The following is a 17676-nucleotide window of genomic DNA, read 5'->3' on the forward strand; positions in this document are numbered from 1 at the left end:
ATCGCAGCCTGAACTGAACTGAAAGGTGTCGGTATGTGCAAATTGCCAGTGGAGTGGTCAGTAATTAGTCTATAGTAGCCTTGGCAACCCCTTGGCTTCTCCACAGATTACTCCCTGTGACTTTGACATGTTGTGATTATCATTCAAAAACTGATTTTCCATGCATTTCCTTGATGACTTTCTATAGACTACATGACAAATTCTGTCAAGAGCTTGAAAGAAAACTTTTGTGTAAGAACAGCACTTTTCGGCTGCAGCCCTATGCGGCTTGAAATAAAATCAGCGTGATATATTTTTCACATTCAGACGGAGGAGTCTGTAAACTTCTTCCTTTTTCTGAAAAAGCTGCCCCTCTCAAAGCTAAAGGTGCATTTATCTGCCAGCTAGGACTGAAGCAGTTTCAGAAGTATATGCTGCACAGACCAATTATCTTGGATCAAAGCCAGACAACATGAAGGAGGAAAGTTAGGATAAAAACACTGAGACGTGACAGAGGTCAGGGTTTGTCTGTTGCACGGGAACAGCATCCAAAGTGAAAGCGGAGTGGCGCCCCCACTGTTTGAATGAACCTTTCTACTTGGTGACTCACCAGCGAAGAAAGACAACGTATTTGTTTTTTTTAAATATACACAGCGTTCTGGAATTTAATGATTGTAACAATATCCTCTCCAGAACGAGAGTTTTGCATGTCTGGACATAATCAAGCTAGAGCTTTGGAGTGCTCTCCCTGACAAAATTGTAAATACGCATTTCAAACAGAGCTTTTTTGTTTTCCACAAGGGATATCGAACATTTACCGTTAATCATTTACACACAAAAAAATACCAAAACTACCAAAACAAATTACAGGCTCACACTCAAGCTTGTGTTATTCCTTTGAAATAAAGGGCGTTAACTTGTTGTGGCACTTAAAACAAGCAACTTACTGAGTCCAAGTAATGAGCACTGGTGAGAGGATCACAAGTTTTTCCGCAGATGAAACGGCTAACGAAGGATGACCTCACAAGATGTCTTCTTAACCCAAATTTGATCAAACTTCGCCTAGAAATTAGGAAGGTAAGGGGGTCTTGGTGTGCAACAGGTTTGGAGACATTTTAGCTTGTTGCTAAGGAACTGGCCGTGGGTCTGAGTCAGGAGGACAGGGTACTGGAAAAAGAATGAGTCAGTGATACGAAACAGACACAGTCATGCACCTACTTGACAGCAATGTGAAAACTATTAAGGGCGAGCCGCGCGATAGGTCAAATATTCAATGTGCAAATAATGAGGAACTGCGACGGCGAGACTCGACTACTGTAGGGAAATGAGAGAGCAGGGCTATCTGTTAAAGGCGTGAACCGATTTGGAAACAAACACATACACCAATCATCTACAGTATGTACGGAAAGAAACTTTATTAGATCAAACCCCTGTAGATACTATAACAGCATTTTAAGTTTTGCAACAGCTGAGTGATAAAAAAAGACTTACAAAAGATTTTTTTTTTTTTTATGGCAACCACCTTAACCACAATCACATCATAAATACCATAACCACTGCCCCAATCCTAATACACTTTACTTAATAGGATTACAGATTACAACTGACATTCACACCTACACACATTGCATACTCGCTATTTCAAAACCAACCTTGAATTTAAATATTCATTAATAAATATTAGGTATTTTATTGATACGTGGGTGTACTGTTCTCTTTTAAGAAATATTTCATTAGTGATGTCGGTATGTATGTGCCCATGTAAGAGAGACGCTTAGGAGGTGCAGAATATAAAAAATCTGGATGACAACAACATAAACACTTCAAAAGACAAACACGGACATTTAAGTATCCTTCCTCGCAACAATAAGGAGAGTCAAATGTATAAATATGATAGTTCTAAAGTGCATCTGTCAAAGACTTGTCGGATGAGAAGTCATCAGCGGTCCTATTTATAAAAAAGGAAAAAAAAAAGAAGGCTGACAAAACTAAAAATAGGTATGTCTGAACGTGCAGCAGATATATTTAGCAAAAAACTACCTACATACATGCACAGGTTTTTTTTCCATTCTTTTGATTTTGAGCAATGGAAAAAGAAAAAGGTAACAGATAAAAAGGATAAACATCTTCACATTGTCGAGAGGTGGTTAAGTAGTTTCTGTGCCATTTCAGTCTTCTCTCGTTTGTTCAAACTTGGCTTTACAGAGTACTCCATTTAAAATTTTAAGCAAACTTGGCTGATTAAAAAAAAAAAAAGCACACAGTGGTGAATAAGTTCCTTCTTTATACTAGAATGAACTCTGTAGATTCTCTCTTGTTCGGTCAGTTTAACCTGCAGTTCTTCCAGTCGTTCCTTGTGAGAGGTGAAGGTTGTCAGGTTTAGATCTTAGGCAGCTTGGGGGCACTGATAAGAGGGTTGGTCTCCTGTAGAATTCGCCGTCCGGCACTCTTGTAGTCATAGGTGCAGTCATGAGTCTCTGCGTAGCGGTGTGTGGCACAGAAGTTGTGACCGCACCTGAAAAATTCAAGTTAACAGATTTTTTTCTAGCATGTATGCAAAAGACATCTGAATACACTTGCTCCAACAGGTCTGAATGTGGTCTTTAATGTCCGAGTATTCTTATAGGAGGGTTGTTCTAAAGGCAGGAGAAGAGACCTTGGGTGCTGTATGTCATCACTATGATGTTGGACTACAGGAACTATGGATCTACAGTTGACTCTACTTAGTTACTCTAACCAGATTGAAATTATAATGGCCACCAAACTGATGTTATTCTTTTGTGCTGCGACAAATGTATCTATACACTTGTATATTATGTGATTATTTCATATGTATATGTATTTTGATATGTAACTGCTACACACTAATATGGGGTCACTGTGGCTCTTTTTCATACTTGATGCTTGAAGAGCTGCCAAAAATGGAAGTGACTCAAGTATACCATCTTATGAAAGTGAGCAGTAAAGCTCCGATCTCATGACTGGATAGGTGATTGAAATCACAAATCAGAGAGAAGAGTGACTGACCACTAATATGTGCACACAATTTTACATGAAGAGCTTTTTAGGAAAGCCAGTTAGGCTAGCTGCCAAGTAGGCAAAAGGAATACATACACATACATCACACTATATTGTGCAAGTGTAGAGTTGGTCGAGCACCTCCTTTAAATGGTTCATGGACTGCTAGGTATTGTTTGCAAAAACATTTACAAAAGACAATACTTTATTTATAATATGTTCCTCATGAAACCTCAAGTCAGCAAATAAAAAAACTGTTTCTCCATCAGCAAACATCATCTGCTCAGTCATCAGGCTGCTCTGCTGATGTCGAGTCACATTACTCCCTTCTGATTTTAACTCCCCCATAGCAACATATACTTAAGACTGAAAGCCTCCATTATGTGCTTTAATCTTTCTATTCCCATTAGTCTTTTAGTAAAAAAGAGCAACACTATTTCAGATGTCTGTCTAGCTTGTAAGCAGTAATAGCGAGAAAATTACTTTACTCATTTAATCACAGAAGTTTGCCATTTGACAAAACTGCTATCAGTGGTCTTTTGAACACAGTCGGGGGCTCCATTTCAAATGGCTGCTGTTAAGAGATTACAGTTGCATACTGTTGCATCAGACTCAGTGTGTTCGCCCTGGACAAAGCCCAAGGGAGGGAAGTTATCCAGGTTGATGTCATAGGGAGAAACTTTGATAATGTTAATAACTTGTGGCAGAACAAGCAGTGAACAGAGATGTGTTTTCACTGGAGAGACGGACAAGAGACAAAAATGCTGAAAGAGGGAAAGACCGCTTTCTACTAAGAGGGATGCGTCAAGAACAAGAGTGACAAACGGGGAGATTTGATTTCGAGTCAATGAGCCTGTGTGTGAGAGAGTGAGTGCAGGAGGAATTGCTTGAGGAAACTGGTACCTGCACTCGTAGCTGGAGGCCAGGCCAGTCTTCTTGCCACAGAGGAAGCAGTGCTTTGAGCTCTTCTTCTTAGTGCCAGTGGGAGCCTTGACCGGAGGTAGGTGGTATGTTGGAGTGCCTGAGATTTGAGGAGACATTTTTTATTTAGTTTACAGCCCTCAGTGTGGAGTGACCAAGTGTGTGGTGAGAAGGTTTGTACCAGTGCCAGGGATTAATCTATATACTGTTCAATCATGTAACTCCATTGCTTCTAGTTCTGATCTGACTCTGATGGCTAATTTTATATCAATCGAAACAAAAGACGCAAGTAACGTGGAATCACGTTGTTGCGGTCTTCATCATTAAACAACCCCCACTGATGATGAAAATCTATCTGAAGTGACTCGGACAGAAAAATTCATGTATGACGTATGTTGTGTAAGTTATATTCGCATAATATTAGGTTAAGCTTGCCGATTCGATCTTCACTCTCCTTCCCGTTTAAGAACATAACACAACAAAATAAATAAATAAATAAAGTTCTAGTCATTTCCTAGAAAGGTTAAAGCAGAACTGTGCCATACTTTATCTTTAAAGTTTATTCTAATATCTATATTCTTTTTCTACTTTCTTTAATAGCCATTTTATTTGATTTGTTCTTGTTAAATGTTTCATAGGCTTCAATTTGCTCAGGCTAGATCATCACAGTAATCATAAAGCCATAAAATCAACAGAGAACCCTGCAATGGAGAAAAATAGCAGTTCTCTCTACTCAGTAGGCATGTTGTACTTCTGACCAAACCCCAGCAGTGATGTCAAAGCAGCCATTTTCACCAGCTGTCAAAAGGCAAAACACCTGCTGTGAAATCACATACTGGAGTGTGGCCAGAACTGCAATATGCTTTTAAATGTCACCAAACATTTGTAAAAAACTGTCACACCATTTCACTTCGTTTTGTCTAAGTTTCTATTTTATTGCCGTTTCATTGAGCACGAGAGTGTTTTCATCTCTGGGTTTTGTCTGCTTACCGTCCGTCACCTGATACCCACAGGAAAAAAATTTGCCAGAAAAGAATCCTTTAAAAACATACTGTTCATACGGTCATATTCATGATGTTTTATCTAGGGTTTATTTGTCAGTCCTTACAATTCATTTCAAGCTTGGTGTGCATTTTAAAATAATAATAGACACCGTTTCTCCTGAAACATTGCAGATAGTCATCAATTATGTACATTTCCATTTGAAAGAGGGGTTTCAGGAAATTTTACAGGCTTTCGCACATGAACCATTAACCTGCCATTATTTTAGAAAAATATGTCAGAAAACAAACAGTTCATTTCCCCAGTCAGGGAACACCGGTTTATGTCAGCTTGTACCCGTGATAATCGTGTCTGTGGGAGCATGCAGCTCAGCTAGGTTTGTGAGCCGTGAGGGTACAGAAACATACAGATAAAACTGACAGCTCTGTGATGAAGGTACAGGAAGCTCTCTGTCAAGCTGCTGGGCGTGGGATTGGATTTTATTTTTCATGCGCACTTAAATCTGCTACAGTGTAGGGTGGGTTCAAATATATTCAGACCCATGCACATTTTCCATATCCTCTTGTGTAATTCACCAGACTTGAATTTGATTATATTAATTAAAGGGCTGTCCCAATTAAGTTTTCTTTGCTCCAAATCCTTATCATACTCATTTAATACAGATGATCTGATATGCATGTTTACTGCACACACAGCAGCACTGTAGAGACCTTTTTTTGTGACTTAGAATATCTCAACTTGTTTCACATGCTCTGTCAGTGTTGATATCTTCATTTGAACTGCTGACTGTTTTGTTTGTGTTGCTCTACAGTACAGTCACTGATAAAGAGTGGATAAGGTTCCAATATTTTAATGGGGAACAATGAGATTTTTGTGCTGGTGTAGCTGAAGCACAACGGGTTTCTGAGAACAATAAATCTGCTTTACTGACCAATTCAATGATGGTTTATTAACAGGTCTGTACTTTACTAATAATTTCCTAATAGTATCCTTGAAGGAACTCTGAGGTACTTATTTTCAAAGGGGAAAAACCATTATTAATGTATCATTCAACATTTTATCCAACTGAGCAGTGTGTCTTTTCCCCTGTAATTGGTACTACATGACATTACTATTCTCTTTCCTTCCAGGCAAATTATAAGGAAACTAAAGACTTTAATTAAGCATTACCAACATATGTTGTGGGTGGTATGAATGTAAATTTTGCAGAGCAGTAAATACTGAACATCGCATCTGTACAGTGAGGAAACCATGCTGATGTCATTAGCTAGATCACTGGGAAATTTTTTTTTTTTTAAAAAAAGAGCAATATCACAGATAAAATAATAACAGATTGGATTGAATTCTGACTCGTCTTAAGTGGCCTTCTGAGAATCCACACTAATCCTAACCCTGCTGAAAATACAGTTTTCCAATTTTCTCATATTCGTGCAGCGCTAGAGGGCTACAGGGAAGAACAAGAAAAAATGCCACAAAAGTTTGTGTTTTTTGTGACATTTTGTATTTAAAGCTGCAAAAGGTAACCCCAAAAGCTGTAATTACTATCATGATGTCTCTGAAGCATTCTGAATAAAATATGTAAATGAGAAATTTCAGACATTATTTTTAATAAACAGACCCCAGGAGTTCAATTAGGATTAAAAAACAAAACAAGCTTGAGGAGCAATTTAATCATTTTGAATAACTCATGGAGGTGTGAACACCAGATTTAGCATACTTCGTGTCTCTATTAGATATTTATTTGGAAAGCCAACTCAAATATTTTTTTTTCCCCCGTAAGATTTAAATATTCCTTTTGCAACTCTAACAGACTAAAAGAAAGCACTTGAGGTACAATCTTTAGTTTGGTGGTTTACTGCCGTTTGCAGTGGACACTTTGACCACCATCAATAAATTCTCAGCCTGTGGGAAGCACTGATACTGATAATCAAATGTCAAGTAATAAAGGAAAATTGAGAACCTTGACTCTTGACTCAGCGTATTGATTCATACACGTCTATCCATACTCTCTGTGAACAGTGTAAGCATATCAGCATCTGACATAAATAAGTTAGTTTGCTCGTGTGTAGAAGCCTTCTGTTGTGTGTGCTGCTTGCGCAGTTGTTGCAATAATGAATATTTAAAGCCCTTGCAGGGCTTTGTTGTAGTGCTCATACAACATGCACAGACAGCCTTCACATAACAACATCCTGTCTGTATGTGACTGCAGCTTTCAAGAACCAGCTCTTGGTTCAGAACTGTGTGCTAGGATGCTGAGTCTAACAGCTTTTTGAAATACAACAGGTGGCTGTAAATGCAGCATTTTCTTTAATATACTTGGGCTTTATGAAAACATAAAAGGAGTTTGTGCGTCTCCCTTACCTATTCTCCCGAATGGAGCCATGACTCCCCCAGCTGATGCAAGAGTGTTGGTGGCCTGAGAAACAACATAAGCAACATGAGAACAGCAACATTAAATATTTTTAAGAGCAAATGAATAAAACATATAGTGGAGCTCTTTCTAGAGAAAAATCAGAATAAAATAAATACTGTGCTGGAAGAGAGCTGAAAGTAGTAAATATTACTGGTGAGGTGATAAAAGGTATGTACAATATCTTTGCAAGGAATTTTAAATCAAAAAATGTGAAGTTCATGATTTCAATTATACACAATTGTTCAAGCGGGACACACAAACGTCATTTGAGAGAAACAAAAAAATACTGAGAAAGTGGATGTTCCTGGAAGAGGGGAAGGGGAATAGTTTTGACTTATCAATCATCACTAATATTTACATTGCTTCCTTTGTATCCAACATATTTACAAGACATGTTTTTTGTTTTTTTGTTTGTTTTACTTATGAGTGATGTGTATGCTACAAAGATTTATTTTGAAATGGCTCAATGCCTGATAAATAAAATAAAGTGTTTTAACAGATAAGCAATGTGTGGGTATATTGTTTTTTCATTATTACATTGTGTGCTTTTTAAATATTGGTTCTTTGAGAAATTTGTCACAGCATGACATCAAAAATACTTGACAATATAATGTCTGTAGTATTTTGAATGAATATGACTGAGCTCTGTCATGTGAGGCTATTGCCATTACAATTATTGATAAGAAACTCCTATCACCACCTCTACTTTACTTTTAAGCATCTGCAACGTTTGCAGATTAATATTAATTCTGTTAATATTATTCACATCAAAGGAAGAGCAATTCACAGAACCCAGTGTTTGAAAACTTGTAGAAATTCTTCAAAAGTAACAAAAGTGAGCATTAAAAACAGTCTCACAAATCACTCATAGCAGCAAACACTGACACCGATCTGTGCTCACCATGAAAGAGGCTGCTGCTCGGTGCAATGGTGACATCTGTCTTATGAGATCATCCTGAAGGAGCCTGTCAGTTGGGATGGATGGCAGCCTGGAGCCAAGGCTGCCCTGTCCTGAGGCAGTGGCAGGAGGCAAAGCCAGTGCAAGTCCCAAACTCTCTCCAAGACAGTCCCTGCTGTTGCTGCTGTCTGGAGCCCTTGTGGAAAGAGAAGCCAAGAGTTCAGAGTTGGTCAGGGACCCTACTGGCTCTTTACAGGCTTGGTTGGCCATCTTAGTGATGCCTCTTGCTTCCCTCTTGGAAATAACCTCTGGCCTCTTGCCAGGTGACTCCACTTTAACACCACGAAGGCGTGAGGGATGAGATGAGGAGGGGTGAGGGGGAGTGTCTCCTGGCTTCACTTGTGCAGAGGATTGTGCTTGAAGGTTGGGCTGAAAAAAGGACAGAGTGGAATCAAAAGGCTGAGGCAGCAGTCTCGTAGAAGTGGATTGTGAGGTGGAGGCAGGCAAAGGAGAAGGAGGGCTGATATGAAATGCTGTCCCAAGCTGTGTCCTATCAGCCCTGCTGGTCAGCGCATCACTTGTCCCTAGAGTCCAGGTGCTGAGTGGGGAAGGGGAGAGCGGCAGCTGGTGCTGCGCCCCAACCTCCAGGGTCCGATGACCTCCCTCTGGCTGGGTGGACACATCCAGACTCAGAGGGTCCGACAGTTCCCCAAATGGAGTTCCAGGTTGTGCCGGCACCACCAGTCCAGCAGCTTCCTCTAACAAACCCAGCCCGACTGCCTCTGCTGCAGACTCGGCTGTGTCAAAGGTGGTTTCAGGTGGCCCCCTGATACACAGTGGAGGGAGCTGGGGGTACACGCAGTCCCTCATCAACCTGTTGCTGCCAATGTCCAACCGAGATACTTTGGGAGGGGGGCGGATCTTTGAAAATGGTGGGCATGTCTCCCATGCCTCCTGCTCCTGAAGCATATAACAAGAAGGCGCGTAGAAAGAGGGAGGTGGTCGTTGAGGGATGGACAAGTGGGCATGAGCTGCAGCAGCAGAGGGCAAGAAGGGATCTAAGGGTTTATGGTCAGGGATTGGAGGTAGTTGTGAGTTTGACTGCCGTGGCTGGTTGATCTGGGAGAACGAACGAAAGAGGCGATGATGGTGTCGCATGCTGGAAGGTCCTACAGAGCCACTGAAGGGATGTGGGCTGACGGGAGGCCGGGGTTTTATCTTTGCCGACTTCTTCGGCTGGAGGACAGAGACACAGACAGAGACAGTGAGATTATACCACAGCAGCCCATCATAAGTACTGCACATATTCAACATTTTTCCATTCTGCAAAATTATAAAATTATAGTGGTTATCTCATCCTTTGATTCAAGCTGCTTGGATACATTAATTATGAACATAGAAAACACGATCAAACCAGTTCAGTTTAATGTTATGAAAGGCTCCTTTCTCTAATAACGCATGCAAATTAGTATGTGGTGCAGTACATCTGCAGTATGCAAATGGTAGCTGGCTAACATTTTTAGTTTGATTATGGCAAGCATGATTCTACGTGATGACAGTATTATACATCATTTGGTTTCACCATTTCATTGATGAAAAGTAAAAATACTAAAATAGGCTGCTTGAAATTAAAAACAAGAAGGCCACAATGCCTGTTTCTAATAGCATATCTACATGTCAAAAATGTTGTGCGGGCCACATTTGCACTCCATTAGGCAGTAAAATCTTAATAGGTTATTCATGAGTTAAAGGGATATTCCTGTGTAAGTTCAAGCCATGGTCTAACACACCGTGAAACTGTGTTAGACTCCCTCTCGAGAGATCAAGTTAGCAGACCGCTAATTTACAGAGTTTTATCAACCTCAGAAATGACCGCACGACAACAATTCACTGCAGAAAATGGATCCAAATATAAACCGCCACCAAAAAGCCACAAATAATGCTCAGAACAGCACCAAACTTCACCAACAGTACAAATCGGTTCTCAGCACATAGTCTGGGGCATTAAAACTCCACTAGCTTAGCTGGATTTCTACTGAAAAGCTGACAAAATTTACCACTCTTCTGCAGCAGCTTCCTGTTGACGGGAAGTCCCGACGAGTCGATTACCGAGTGCAGTAGAGTTCCGCAGCTCATGGATGAAAATGTATGATTATGACTCCATGGAAAAGCAATCAAAGTTCATATGTGTCTTACCTGCCAGTTTATAACAGTTATTATCGAGAGCGGACAAGGAAAAGAACGGAATTGAGCATTTCTAACCACACTCGGTAATCGTTGCGTCGGGACTTCCCCGACCCGGAAGCTGATGGAGGAGAGTTGAAATCTGTTTTTAGCTTCACAATAGAAATCTAGCTAAGCTAGCGGAGGTTAGATGCCCCGGACTATGTGCTGAGACCCTATTTGTACTGTTGCTGAAGTTTGGTGCTGTTCTGAGCATTATTTGTGGCTTTTTGGTGGCGGTTTATATTTGGATCCATGTACTGCAGTGTCTTGTTGTTGTGCGGTCGTTTCTGAGGTTGATAAAACTCCGTAAATTAGCGGTCTGCTAACTTTATCTCTCGAGAGGGAGTCTAACACAGTTTCACGTTGATTTAGACCATGGATTAAATTTACACCGGAATATCCCTTTAAGTATCTCCCAACCTTCTTGTTGAGGTTCATGTCCTCCATCTTGGCTTTAAGAAGCTTCATTTTGTTCATGGTGATGGAGTTCTCAAGGCTCTGCTGTGCAGCTGCACAACCCTCTCCATCCTCCTCCTCCTCTGCACATACATTGTACACTGAGCCACCGCTGGAAAATATGAGCACAAAAACATTCTTCCTATTAGTGGTCTAACAAAAACAGCAGTCTCCTCAGTGGCCCTGCTCATTGCAACATTTGTCAGTACAATGAGCATGCGCTCAGGTGCAAAGTCCTTCAGTTACCACTGAATAATAAATGTAAAGAATTCAACTCTGCACCGGCTGTACAATTATACTTAATTAATGTTTGTTCCTAATCCTAAGTTCCTAATCTTTTTATATGCATAATATCAATATTTGGATGGACACAAATCTAAAAATATAATCATTTCAATTAAAAAAAACCAAAAAAAAACCAGACAATATGAAAATATCCTGAACCTCATTGATTCAGACAGGGGGGTCAGGGTGCCATCTCCCCTGTCAACCACTCGGAAGAAGTTTAGCTGGTCTCCCTCACGATAGACCACAAATGTGACCTGCTTATTGGACAGACTTTTCTCCCAACCCTCCTCCTTTGTGCTCTCCATCAGGTCAGCCACCTCTTTGACAGGATCCTCCATGGTTACTGACAAAAGAATAGAGGGGGTTCTGTGGTTAAACAGCATATCTGAAGAACAGTTCTTCCGATTTGATCTAATCTGGCAGGTTTGTAATAATAATGCATTGATGTACACTGCTCTGTGCAGCAACAGGGACATGACTACAGTGCTCAGGCTTTATGCCTCTGTAAACTGACGCTGGGCTCACACTATAGCAGTTTCAAAATCCTTTTTGACAATCTGGTTGTGTAACACACATAAGGAGAAACTCCAAAGATTGTCCTGTCTTTAATCTTAGACATGCAGACACAAGAAGATTTTAAAATAATGGGACATCAAACATTACAGACAACGTTATCATACAAGAAGGAGAAATGCATCACATCATGAGTTCTAATGGGGGAGCAGACATAAACAAAATGGATATTAGCGTGATGCAACTTGTTTTTCAGACTGCTCTGGGATGCCTCTCTCATTGACTATTGTGGCCTGGCCTGGAGATAACCAGTGCAACGATCCAGATATAAAATCATAAATATCAAACATTTATGATATCATCTGTGGTAAACATCGGCACCCAAATAAAGCACATACTCAAGCACTGCCAGATTTTGCAGTTATGTTACTGCAGGTGTATTGCTCAGTACCTATGGAGGCCTGGTGTCAGGTGTAATTTTGTTTGATTGAGCTTTTCTCATAAGCTGCAAGTAGCAATACCACAGAACAACCAATTGGCTCCTTTGGAGCAGCATGTTTTCAGTGAGCACTGCACTGCTGATCTATAACTAAAGACGTCCACCATGTGAGTGTATAGTTCTCTGATTTCTTCCTTACCTCTTCTGGTGTTAATAGGTCCTCCCCTCATAGCCAAGACTAGTTTCAAAGTGCAGCCCTCTGCAATGCTACAAACACAAACAGAAGCAGCATGAGTAAACATTAATGTAACCCATTCCCCAGTACATGTAATTCTAATGTGACAGATGGATATAGCAGTAGGCAACATATTTACATTTGGGGAAAATACTTTACTTGTGAGGCAGAGGGGAAAGGCTCTGATCTAAAGTAAATAACACTTCAATGGTCAAGATGATTTCCAGATGAACTTAAGTGCATGACTGGGAATTCCACTGGAACATTTGTTTCATATGAGCAGATGTCTCATTGCCTACGCCTCTGCATCTAGAACTTCAAAGGCATGCTGCAGTGTGATAGGCAAGCTGAGCAAGATCTCACCAGAGGCTGTTCATGTGGAAAATTAAGTGACAAACATTCATAACAATAACCACCATCTCCAGCCAGCAGAGCACTGGAGGGTGAGGTCGGCATCTCATAAAATGACAAGAGTGGAGGGGCCACCTCTCTAAATATGACCAGTATGTCACTTGTCACATCCTGGCTCCACATCTCTGGCACATTTACAAGATGTTGAATTGAATTTGGACTGAGTCACCACTGCAGCTGAAAGGCTTTTAAAGTGCACATGCAAATGATTCTAGATGTACACAGCTTGTTTTCAAACATATTGCTGGTAATTGCTCCCACAAGCCTTTGTTGTCTGAGTGAATTTGCCTCAGTGACAATGCTCTGAAGCACAGAAAGGGTCGGGAGGAATAGACTTACCCATAGTCATGCAGACAATGTTCATCATCCAGCTCCAGATTGTTCCAGATAAGGTGTTGCTGGGCAACAGGGATACCTTTACAGACAGTCAGACAGAAGACAGGAGAGAAAACGACCAAAGTTGACAAGGCCCTGTTCATATTTCAAAAGACAAAGTTCACGAACCTGACAGGCAGACAAGGTGAGAACACTACCAACAGAAGCATCCATGGAACCACAGACGACGATTCATGTCTGCCCCCTAAAGACTGAACTATGTAACTGCTGAAAATGGGCTAATTACAGGACAGATACATTGACAACTAAAAACATCCACATTTATTTGATGTCAGTGTGTTTCTTATGTTTGAAGAAGACAAAGGTGCAAGGTCCAGGTAGTTTGTCGTTAAAAAAATTTGGGAAATAATTATTACATTATCTCTGTTCAAAAAGTTGGACAACTAAAGCGGATGAAAAACAATACCGAAAAGGCTTTAAGACAAAACTTTCTGGAGAAGTCCACTGAGGAAAACTACAACCATTAGATCGCTGAAAAATCACTTAGATGGATAGCATCAAAACTAACTGACACACAATTTTACATTTATTCAACTTAGGAATTGTCCAAAATGGCTTTGGTGTTGCACCTAAGCATTATAATGGTAGGGGAAAACAACAGATGTGCTACAGTGTCACCTCACTGTAAATCATGCTCATCGAACAGCTAAAACTGTTTTTTTTTTTTTATGCAGTCGGTTGGACTACAGTATGTCTGTATTGAATTAATTGTTATTTTAAATGAGACCACAAATTTAAGACTGCAGCAGAGGGACGAAAGCCTGATGAATACAAAACTTCTCTAGAGCTACTCCTTGGTTTGAGATGGAGTGTATGCATAGTCAGGAAGCACTCCCAGCCCACAATGAGTGAACTTAGTCACCCGGTGCTGGAGGTGAGCCAGCGTTAGTGAGTGAGCAGTGGTCCTTTCATTGCAGGGTGGCATGCTCCATCGCAAACACACAGGCTTTGCTGACACACCTCCTCACACACAGAGAGGCCTTTCTGACCAGAACTGAAAACAGCAGCAAAGAATTTAGATGTTTAAGGTCATCTTGATCTACAAAAAAGCAAGCTACGGGGACAGCTAAGTTTGAATAAAAACATACTTCATTAAAATGTAAACATAACCCCATAGCTTGATCCTGAACAACATTGTAGAAATGCATCTGGTGCCAACAGGTGAGTTGTGGTAATTAAACTATATAAAGGCAGCTGCATTTTACAGATTCAACAAACAGGCTGACCTTTTTTCAATTTCCCATGTTGAATCCAAAGTGCCTACACGCATCACTGATAAGATGGTTTGAAAATGTTATTCAGGATGACTATTTTTTTTCCCCCTGGTGTACAAACGAAAATTTAAAAAACACCCACTGCTGTAGCACAAAGTACGGCCATTAGTGCTTATACACCAAAGTTTTGGGCAAGGACAAATAACAGGTTGAATATCAATTTTTAAGCAACAGAAAATTGTTAGAATTTCAAATACTAGTCCTTCTCAACACTGCTCAAGGTGTATGGTGACAATAGGTGTAAGGGTTCACTCTAAACTTGAGTGGAACCAGGAGTTTTCTGCCTATTCTAGTTTTTTTAAAATATGTTTTTCACCAGGTTACAAAGGGTCTCTGATTTTTACACTAACACACAAAAGGCCACACAAAATAGCCAAAAGCAATAGCAGTGTTCCTGTAATGGTTCCCTTCTCCGTCTATAGAATAACTGATACAGATTTTTGGGTCTATCAGTACAATATCCTGTCTTATAAAATATGAACAGCAGCAGACTAAAACTTGAAGAGTACATTCAAATCAGCCTTCTACCTTCCAGCCTCTGGATCTTTGCCTTGACTGAAATGACAGCCTCAAAGGGCAACACACGTAGCTCAAAGCAGGTCCCTGTCAGGGTCTCTATGAAGAGCTCCATAGTGTCGTAGAAAGGGAGCTTGTAGTGAAAAGCTCCCACGCTGTCATCGTTAAAGAAGGGTGGCTCCTTCCTGTCGGTCATCTTGGCAGGTAGGGAGAGAGACTTCAGGGAGAGATGGTTAAATTAGGGGGCTGGCCCAAGATGAGGGAGAGAGGGACAGGCACTGCTCACCACCGGCTTCAGGACCTTCACACATCATGCAGGGTGACCAGAGCTGTGAGCAGAAACAAAAGCACCACATGGTTATCAGAACCTATTAGAAGGTTTGATAAGTTTAACTATTACCCGCAGCAACAATCCAGTATCTTAAATATGCTGATTGTGTTTCCCACAGTTTAAACATTTTTGTCTGCAAGTTGGTGCAGCATCCACATACATTCAAAAAATAAGCACTGATAGCAAGCCACTTTCAATTGAACATGAATGCAAGAATTAATAAATGAATGAATGAATACATCAATAATTGTATGAATGAATGCGTGAATGAATGAATGAATCCATGTATTAGCTGGAAGGGATATATTAAAGTATTATTTGTATTAATTATATTAGGGATACTCATTCAAAGAAACTAGAATGGCACTCAGTAGAGAGCATACTTCTGTCAAATCCAAGCAGTCCCCTTCAATTCTATCGAGATTTATCAAATATGGGTGCCCTGTCTTACTCAAAATTTTAAGCCATCCATAACTGCTTAAACATAATTTAAGCTAACCAGATCTAGAATCAGCAATAAAATTGTGCTCACTCATAGATACCAGCCACCTAATACGGCTGATTCATCATTATTGATACATTATTCTCGAGGAATTACAGGGGCACTTTGTACTTTTGCAGAAGAAATTTAAATTAAGAATGTAAAATTCTACAATACTAATTAGGTTAATGATACAAACTCATAAGTATCTTTTCGCCATTAGTGAAGAAACAGGCTGCTCTCAGAGGTAAAACAGTATGAAATTGTGTTGTCCTTTTAGGGTCAGTTGGTTTATTCAGTCATGAAAACGAAGACACTTTGTCCATCAAGTTTGTCTCGGTATTTAAGTAAAAGAATAAGGGCATGTATCATTGGCAGCAGACACGTGCAACCCTCTCATAAATCATTCAGTACACCATTTAAAGCCCTGGCCAAAACTCAAGAAGATCAGGTGCGTAGTAAGCTCATCAGCCGATGAGGTGTCCTTTGACTGACCACAGCTTTTGCCAGATCACTTCTTGTGTCACTTGACTCGCCAACGTCTTCGAACATCTTACCTGCGTCAGAGGCAGGCTGGGACAGTCATACTGTCATTTGTCATGAAAAATGAAGACAAGCTGAATTCATCATAGAGAAATAATGTTAAGTCATAAAGCCCAGGACATTTTTTAATTTACTAGAAATAATACATTTTGTCTATTGGGACTGGTGAGAATAATATATGGATATTATATATTGTCATATGTGTGTTTTGAAATACAACTCTCTGGAAGCTGTAATCCAGGACACATATAACACAGTGACCATTTAAAATGAGATCTTCCACTTTACTGAGGCCTGACAGGATCTCCAGAAACCTCAAATGCCCACAAATACGATTTTAACACTGAGGATGTGAATTGTCTCCCTGATTGTTGGCTCTTTAGTAGACGAGGCCTGTGGTGTACCCATTCAGAAGCTTAAAGGTTGTCAAAACAGGCCATTATGTTTAGAAAACCGCTAGGTTGTCAAGTTGCATGCGACACAACAGCGTGCAGATTGCCTTGAGCGGTATTTCACCTGAATATGAAACTGTCGTTGACCGCGCCACCACAATAGAAGCCACAGGCCAGGTCGGCAAAAACAAATGAAGTGGGTTAGCTAGCTGCCTGACAACGGAGATGAATGGAGTTGGGACTCGTCTCAATACAATTCCAACGGCTAACGTTAACGTTAGCTGAGAACGGTCACACAAGCAAACGCAAAACATTGGTTAATGCTAGTATGTTACCGTTAAAACCTGCTTACCGGTATGTTCTGCAGTAACACGGCAGTGAAGCCCGTCTAGCCGACGCTGCTAACATTAGCATTCGTTGCCATGTTAGCCAACAACTCAAACAATGGCCACCTTTCTTCGCAGGGCTAGCAGAATGCTAGGCTACATCCACTGGCTCCAGTCCTGTCCCGTCCGGTAGACTGCGCCGCTGTCTTTAAAACTAAGCAGCCTTTCATCACTTTTAACACTAAAAACTACAAACGGAACAAACTGGACTATTGGCCGCTGTCTGTCGCCGGAGTCGCCTTGTTGGCGACATCATACCTGTCAACGACGGATCAACAACACCTTTGTCACTTCAGTTGCTTGACAGACAAACAAACCAATAGGCGCTGAGATGGGCGGAGCCACAAATACTTGGAGACTCGCACTCCGAGTTGAGTCACAAATTGTAAAAAAATTAAAAAATTAAAAAAAATCCAAGAAAGACACAAAAACAAAACAAAAAACATTCCCTGTATCTGTAATTATCACAGGCTTAACAATCCATCAAATATGTGGTTGCATCATTGGTAATAAATCACTGTCTCTACTTTAGAATGGCAGCATCTTTTGAAGAAATTA

The 17676-nt window shown here is 40.5% G+C and overlaps 1 protein-coding gene across 2 annotated transcripts; it reads right to left on the reverse strand.

Moving 5' to 3' along the window:
* Window positions 1-1370: 1370 nt before the first annotated feature.
* On the reverse strand, window positions 1371-17444 carry zfand4 (zinc finger, AN1-type domain 4). 2 transcript variants are annotated; one of them, XM_030442334.1, is made up of 11 exons: window positions 17085-17444; window positions 14998-15314; window positions 13139-13214; window positions 12353-12420; window positions 11358-11544; window positions 10878-11025; window positions 8891-9467; window positions 8235-8830; window positions 7282-7336; window positions 3901-4018; window positions 1371-2494 (listed from the first exon to the last, which is right to left on the reverse strand). In XM_030442334.1, exons 2-11 carry the CDS (start codon window positions 15179-15181, stop codon window positions 2359-2361), a joined length of 2145 nt encoding a protein of 714 aa, XP_030298194.1. In that variant the 5' UTR covers window positions 15182-15314; window positions 17085-17444; the 3' UTR covers window positions 1371-2358. The 2 variants fall into 2 exon arrangements, with proteins under 2 accessions (XP_030298194.1, XP_030298193.1); XM_030442333.1 differs by having other exon boundaries at window positions 8235-9467.
* Between the last annotated feature and the right edge of the window lie 232 nt (window positions 17445-17676).

The sequence above is a fragment of the Sparus aurata genome, chromosome 15 (genome assembly GCF_900880675.1).
Source record: "Sparus aurata chromosome 15, fSpaAur1.1, whole genome shotgun sequence".
Classification (NCBI taxonomy): Eukaryota; Metazoa; Chordata; class Actinopteri; order Spariformes; family Sparidae; genus Sparus; species Sparus aurata.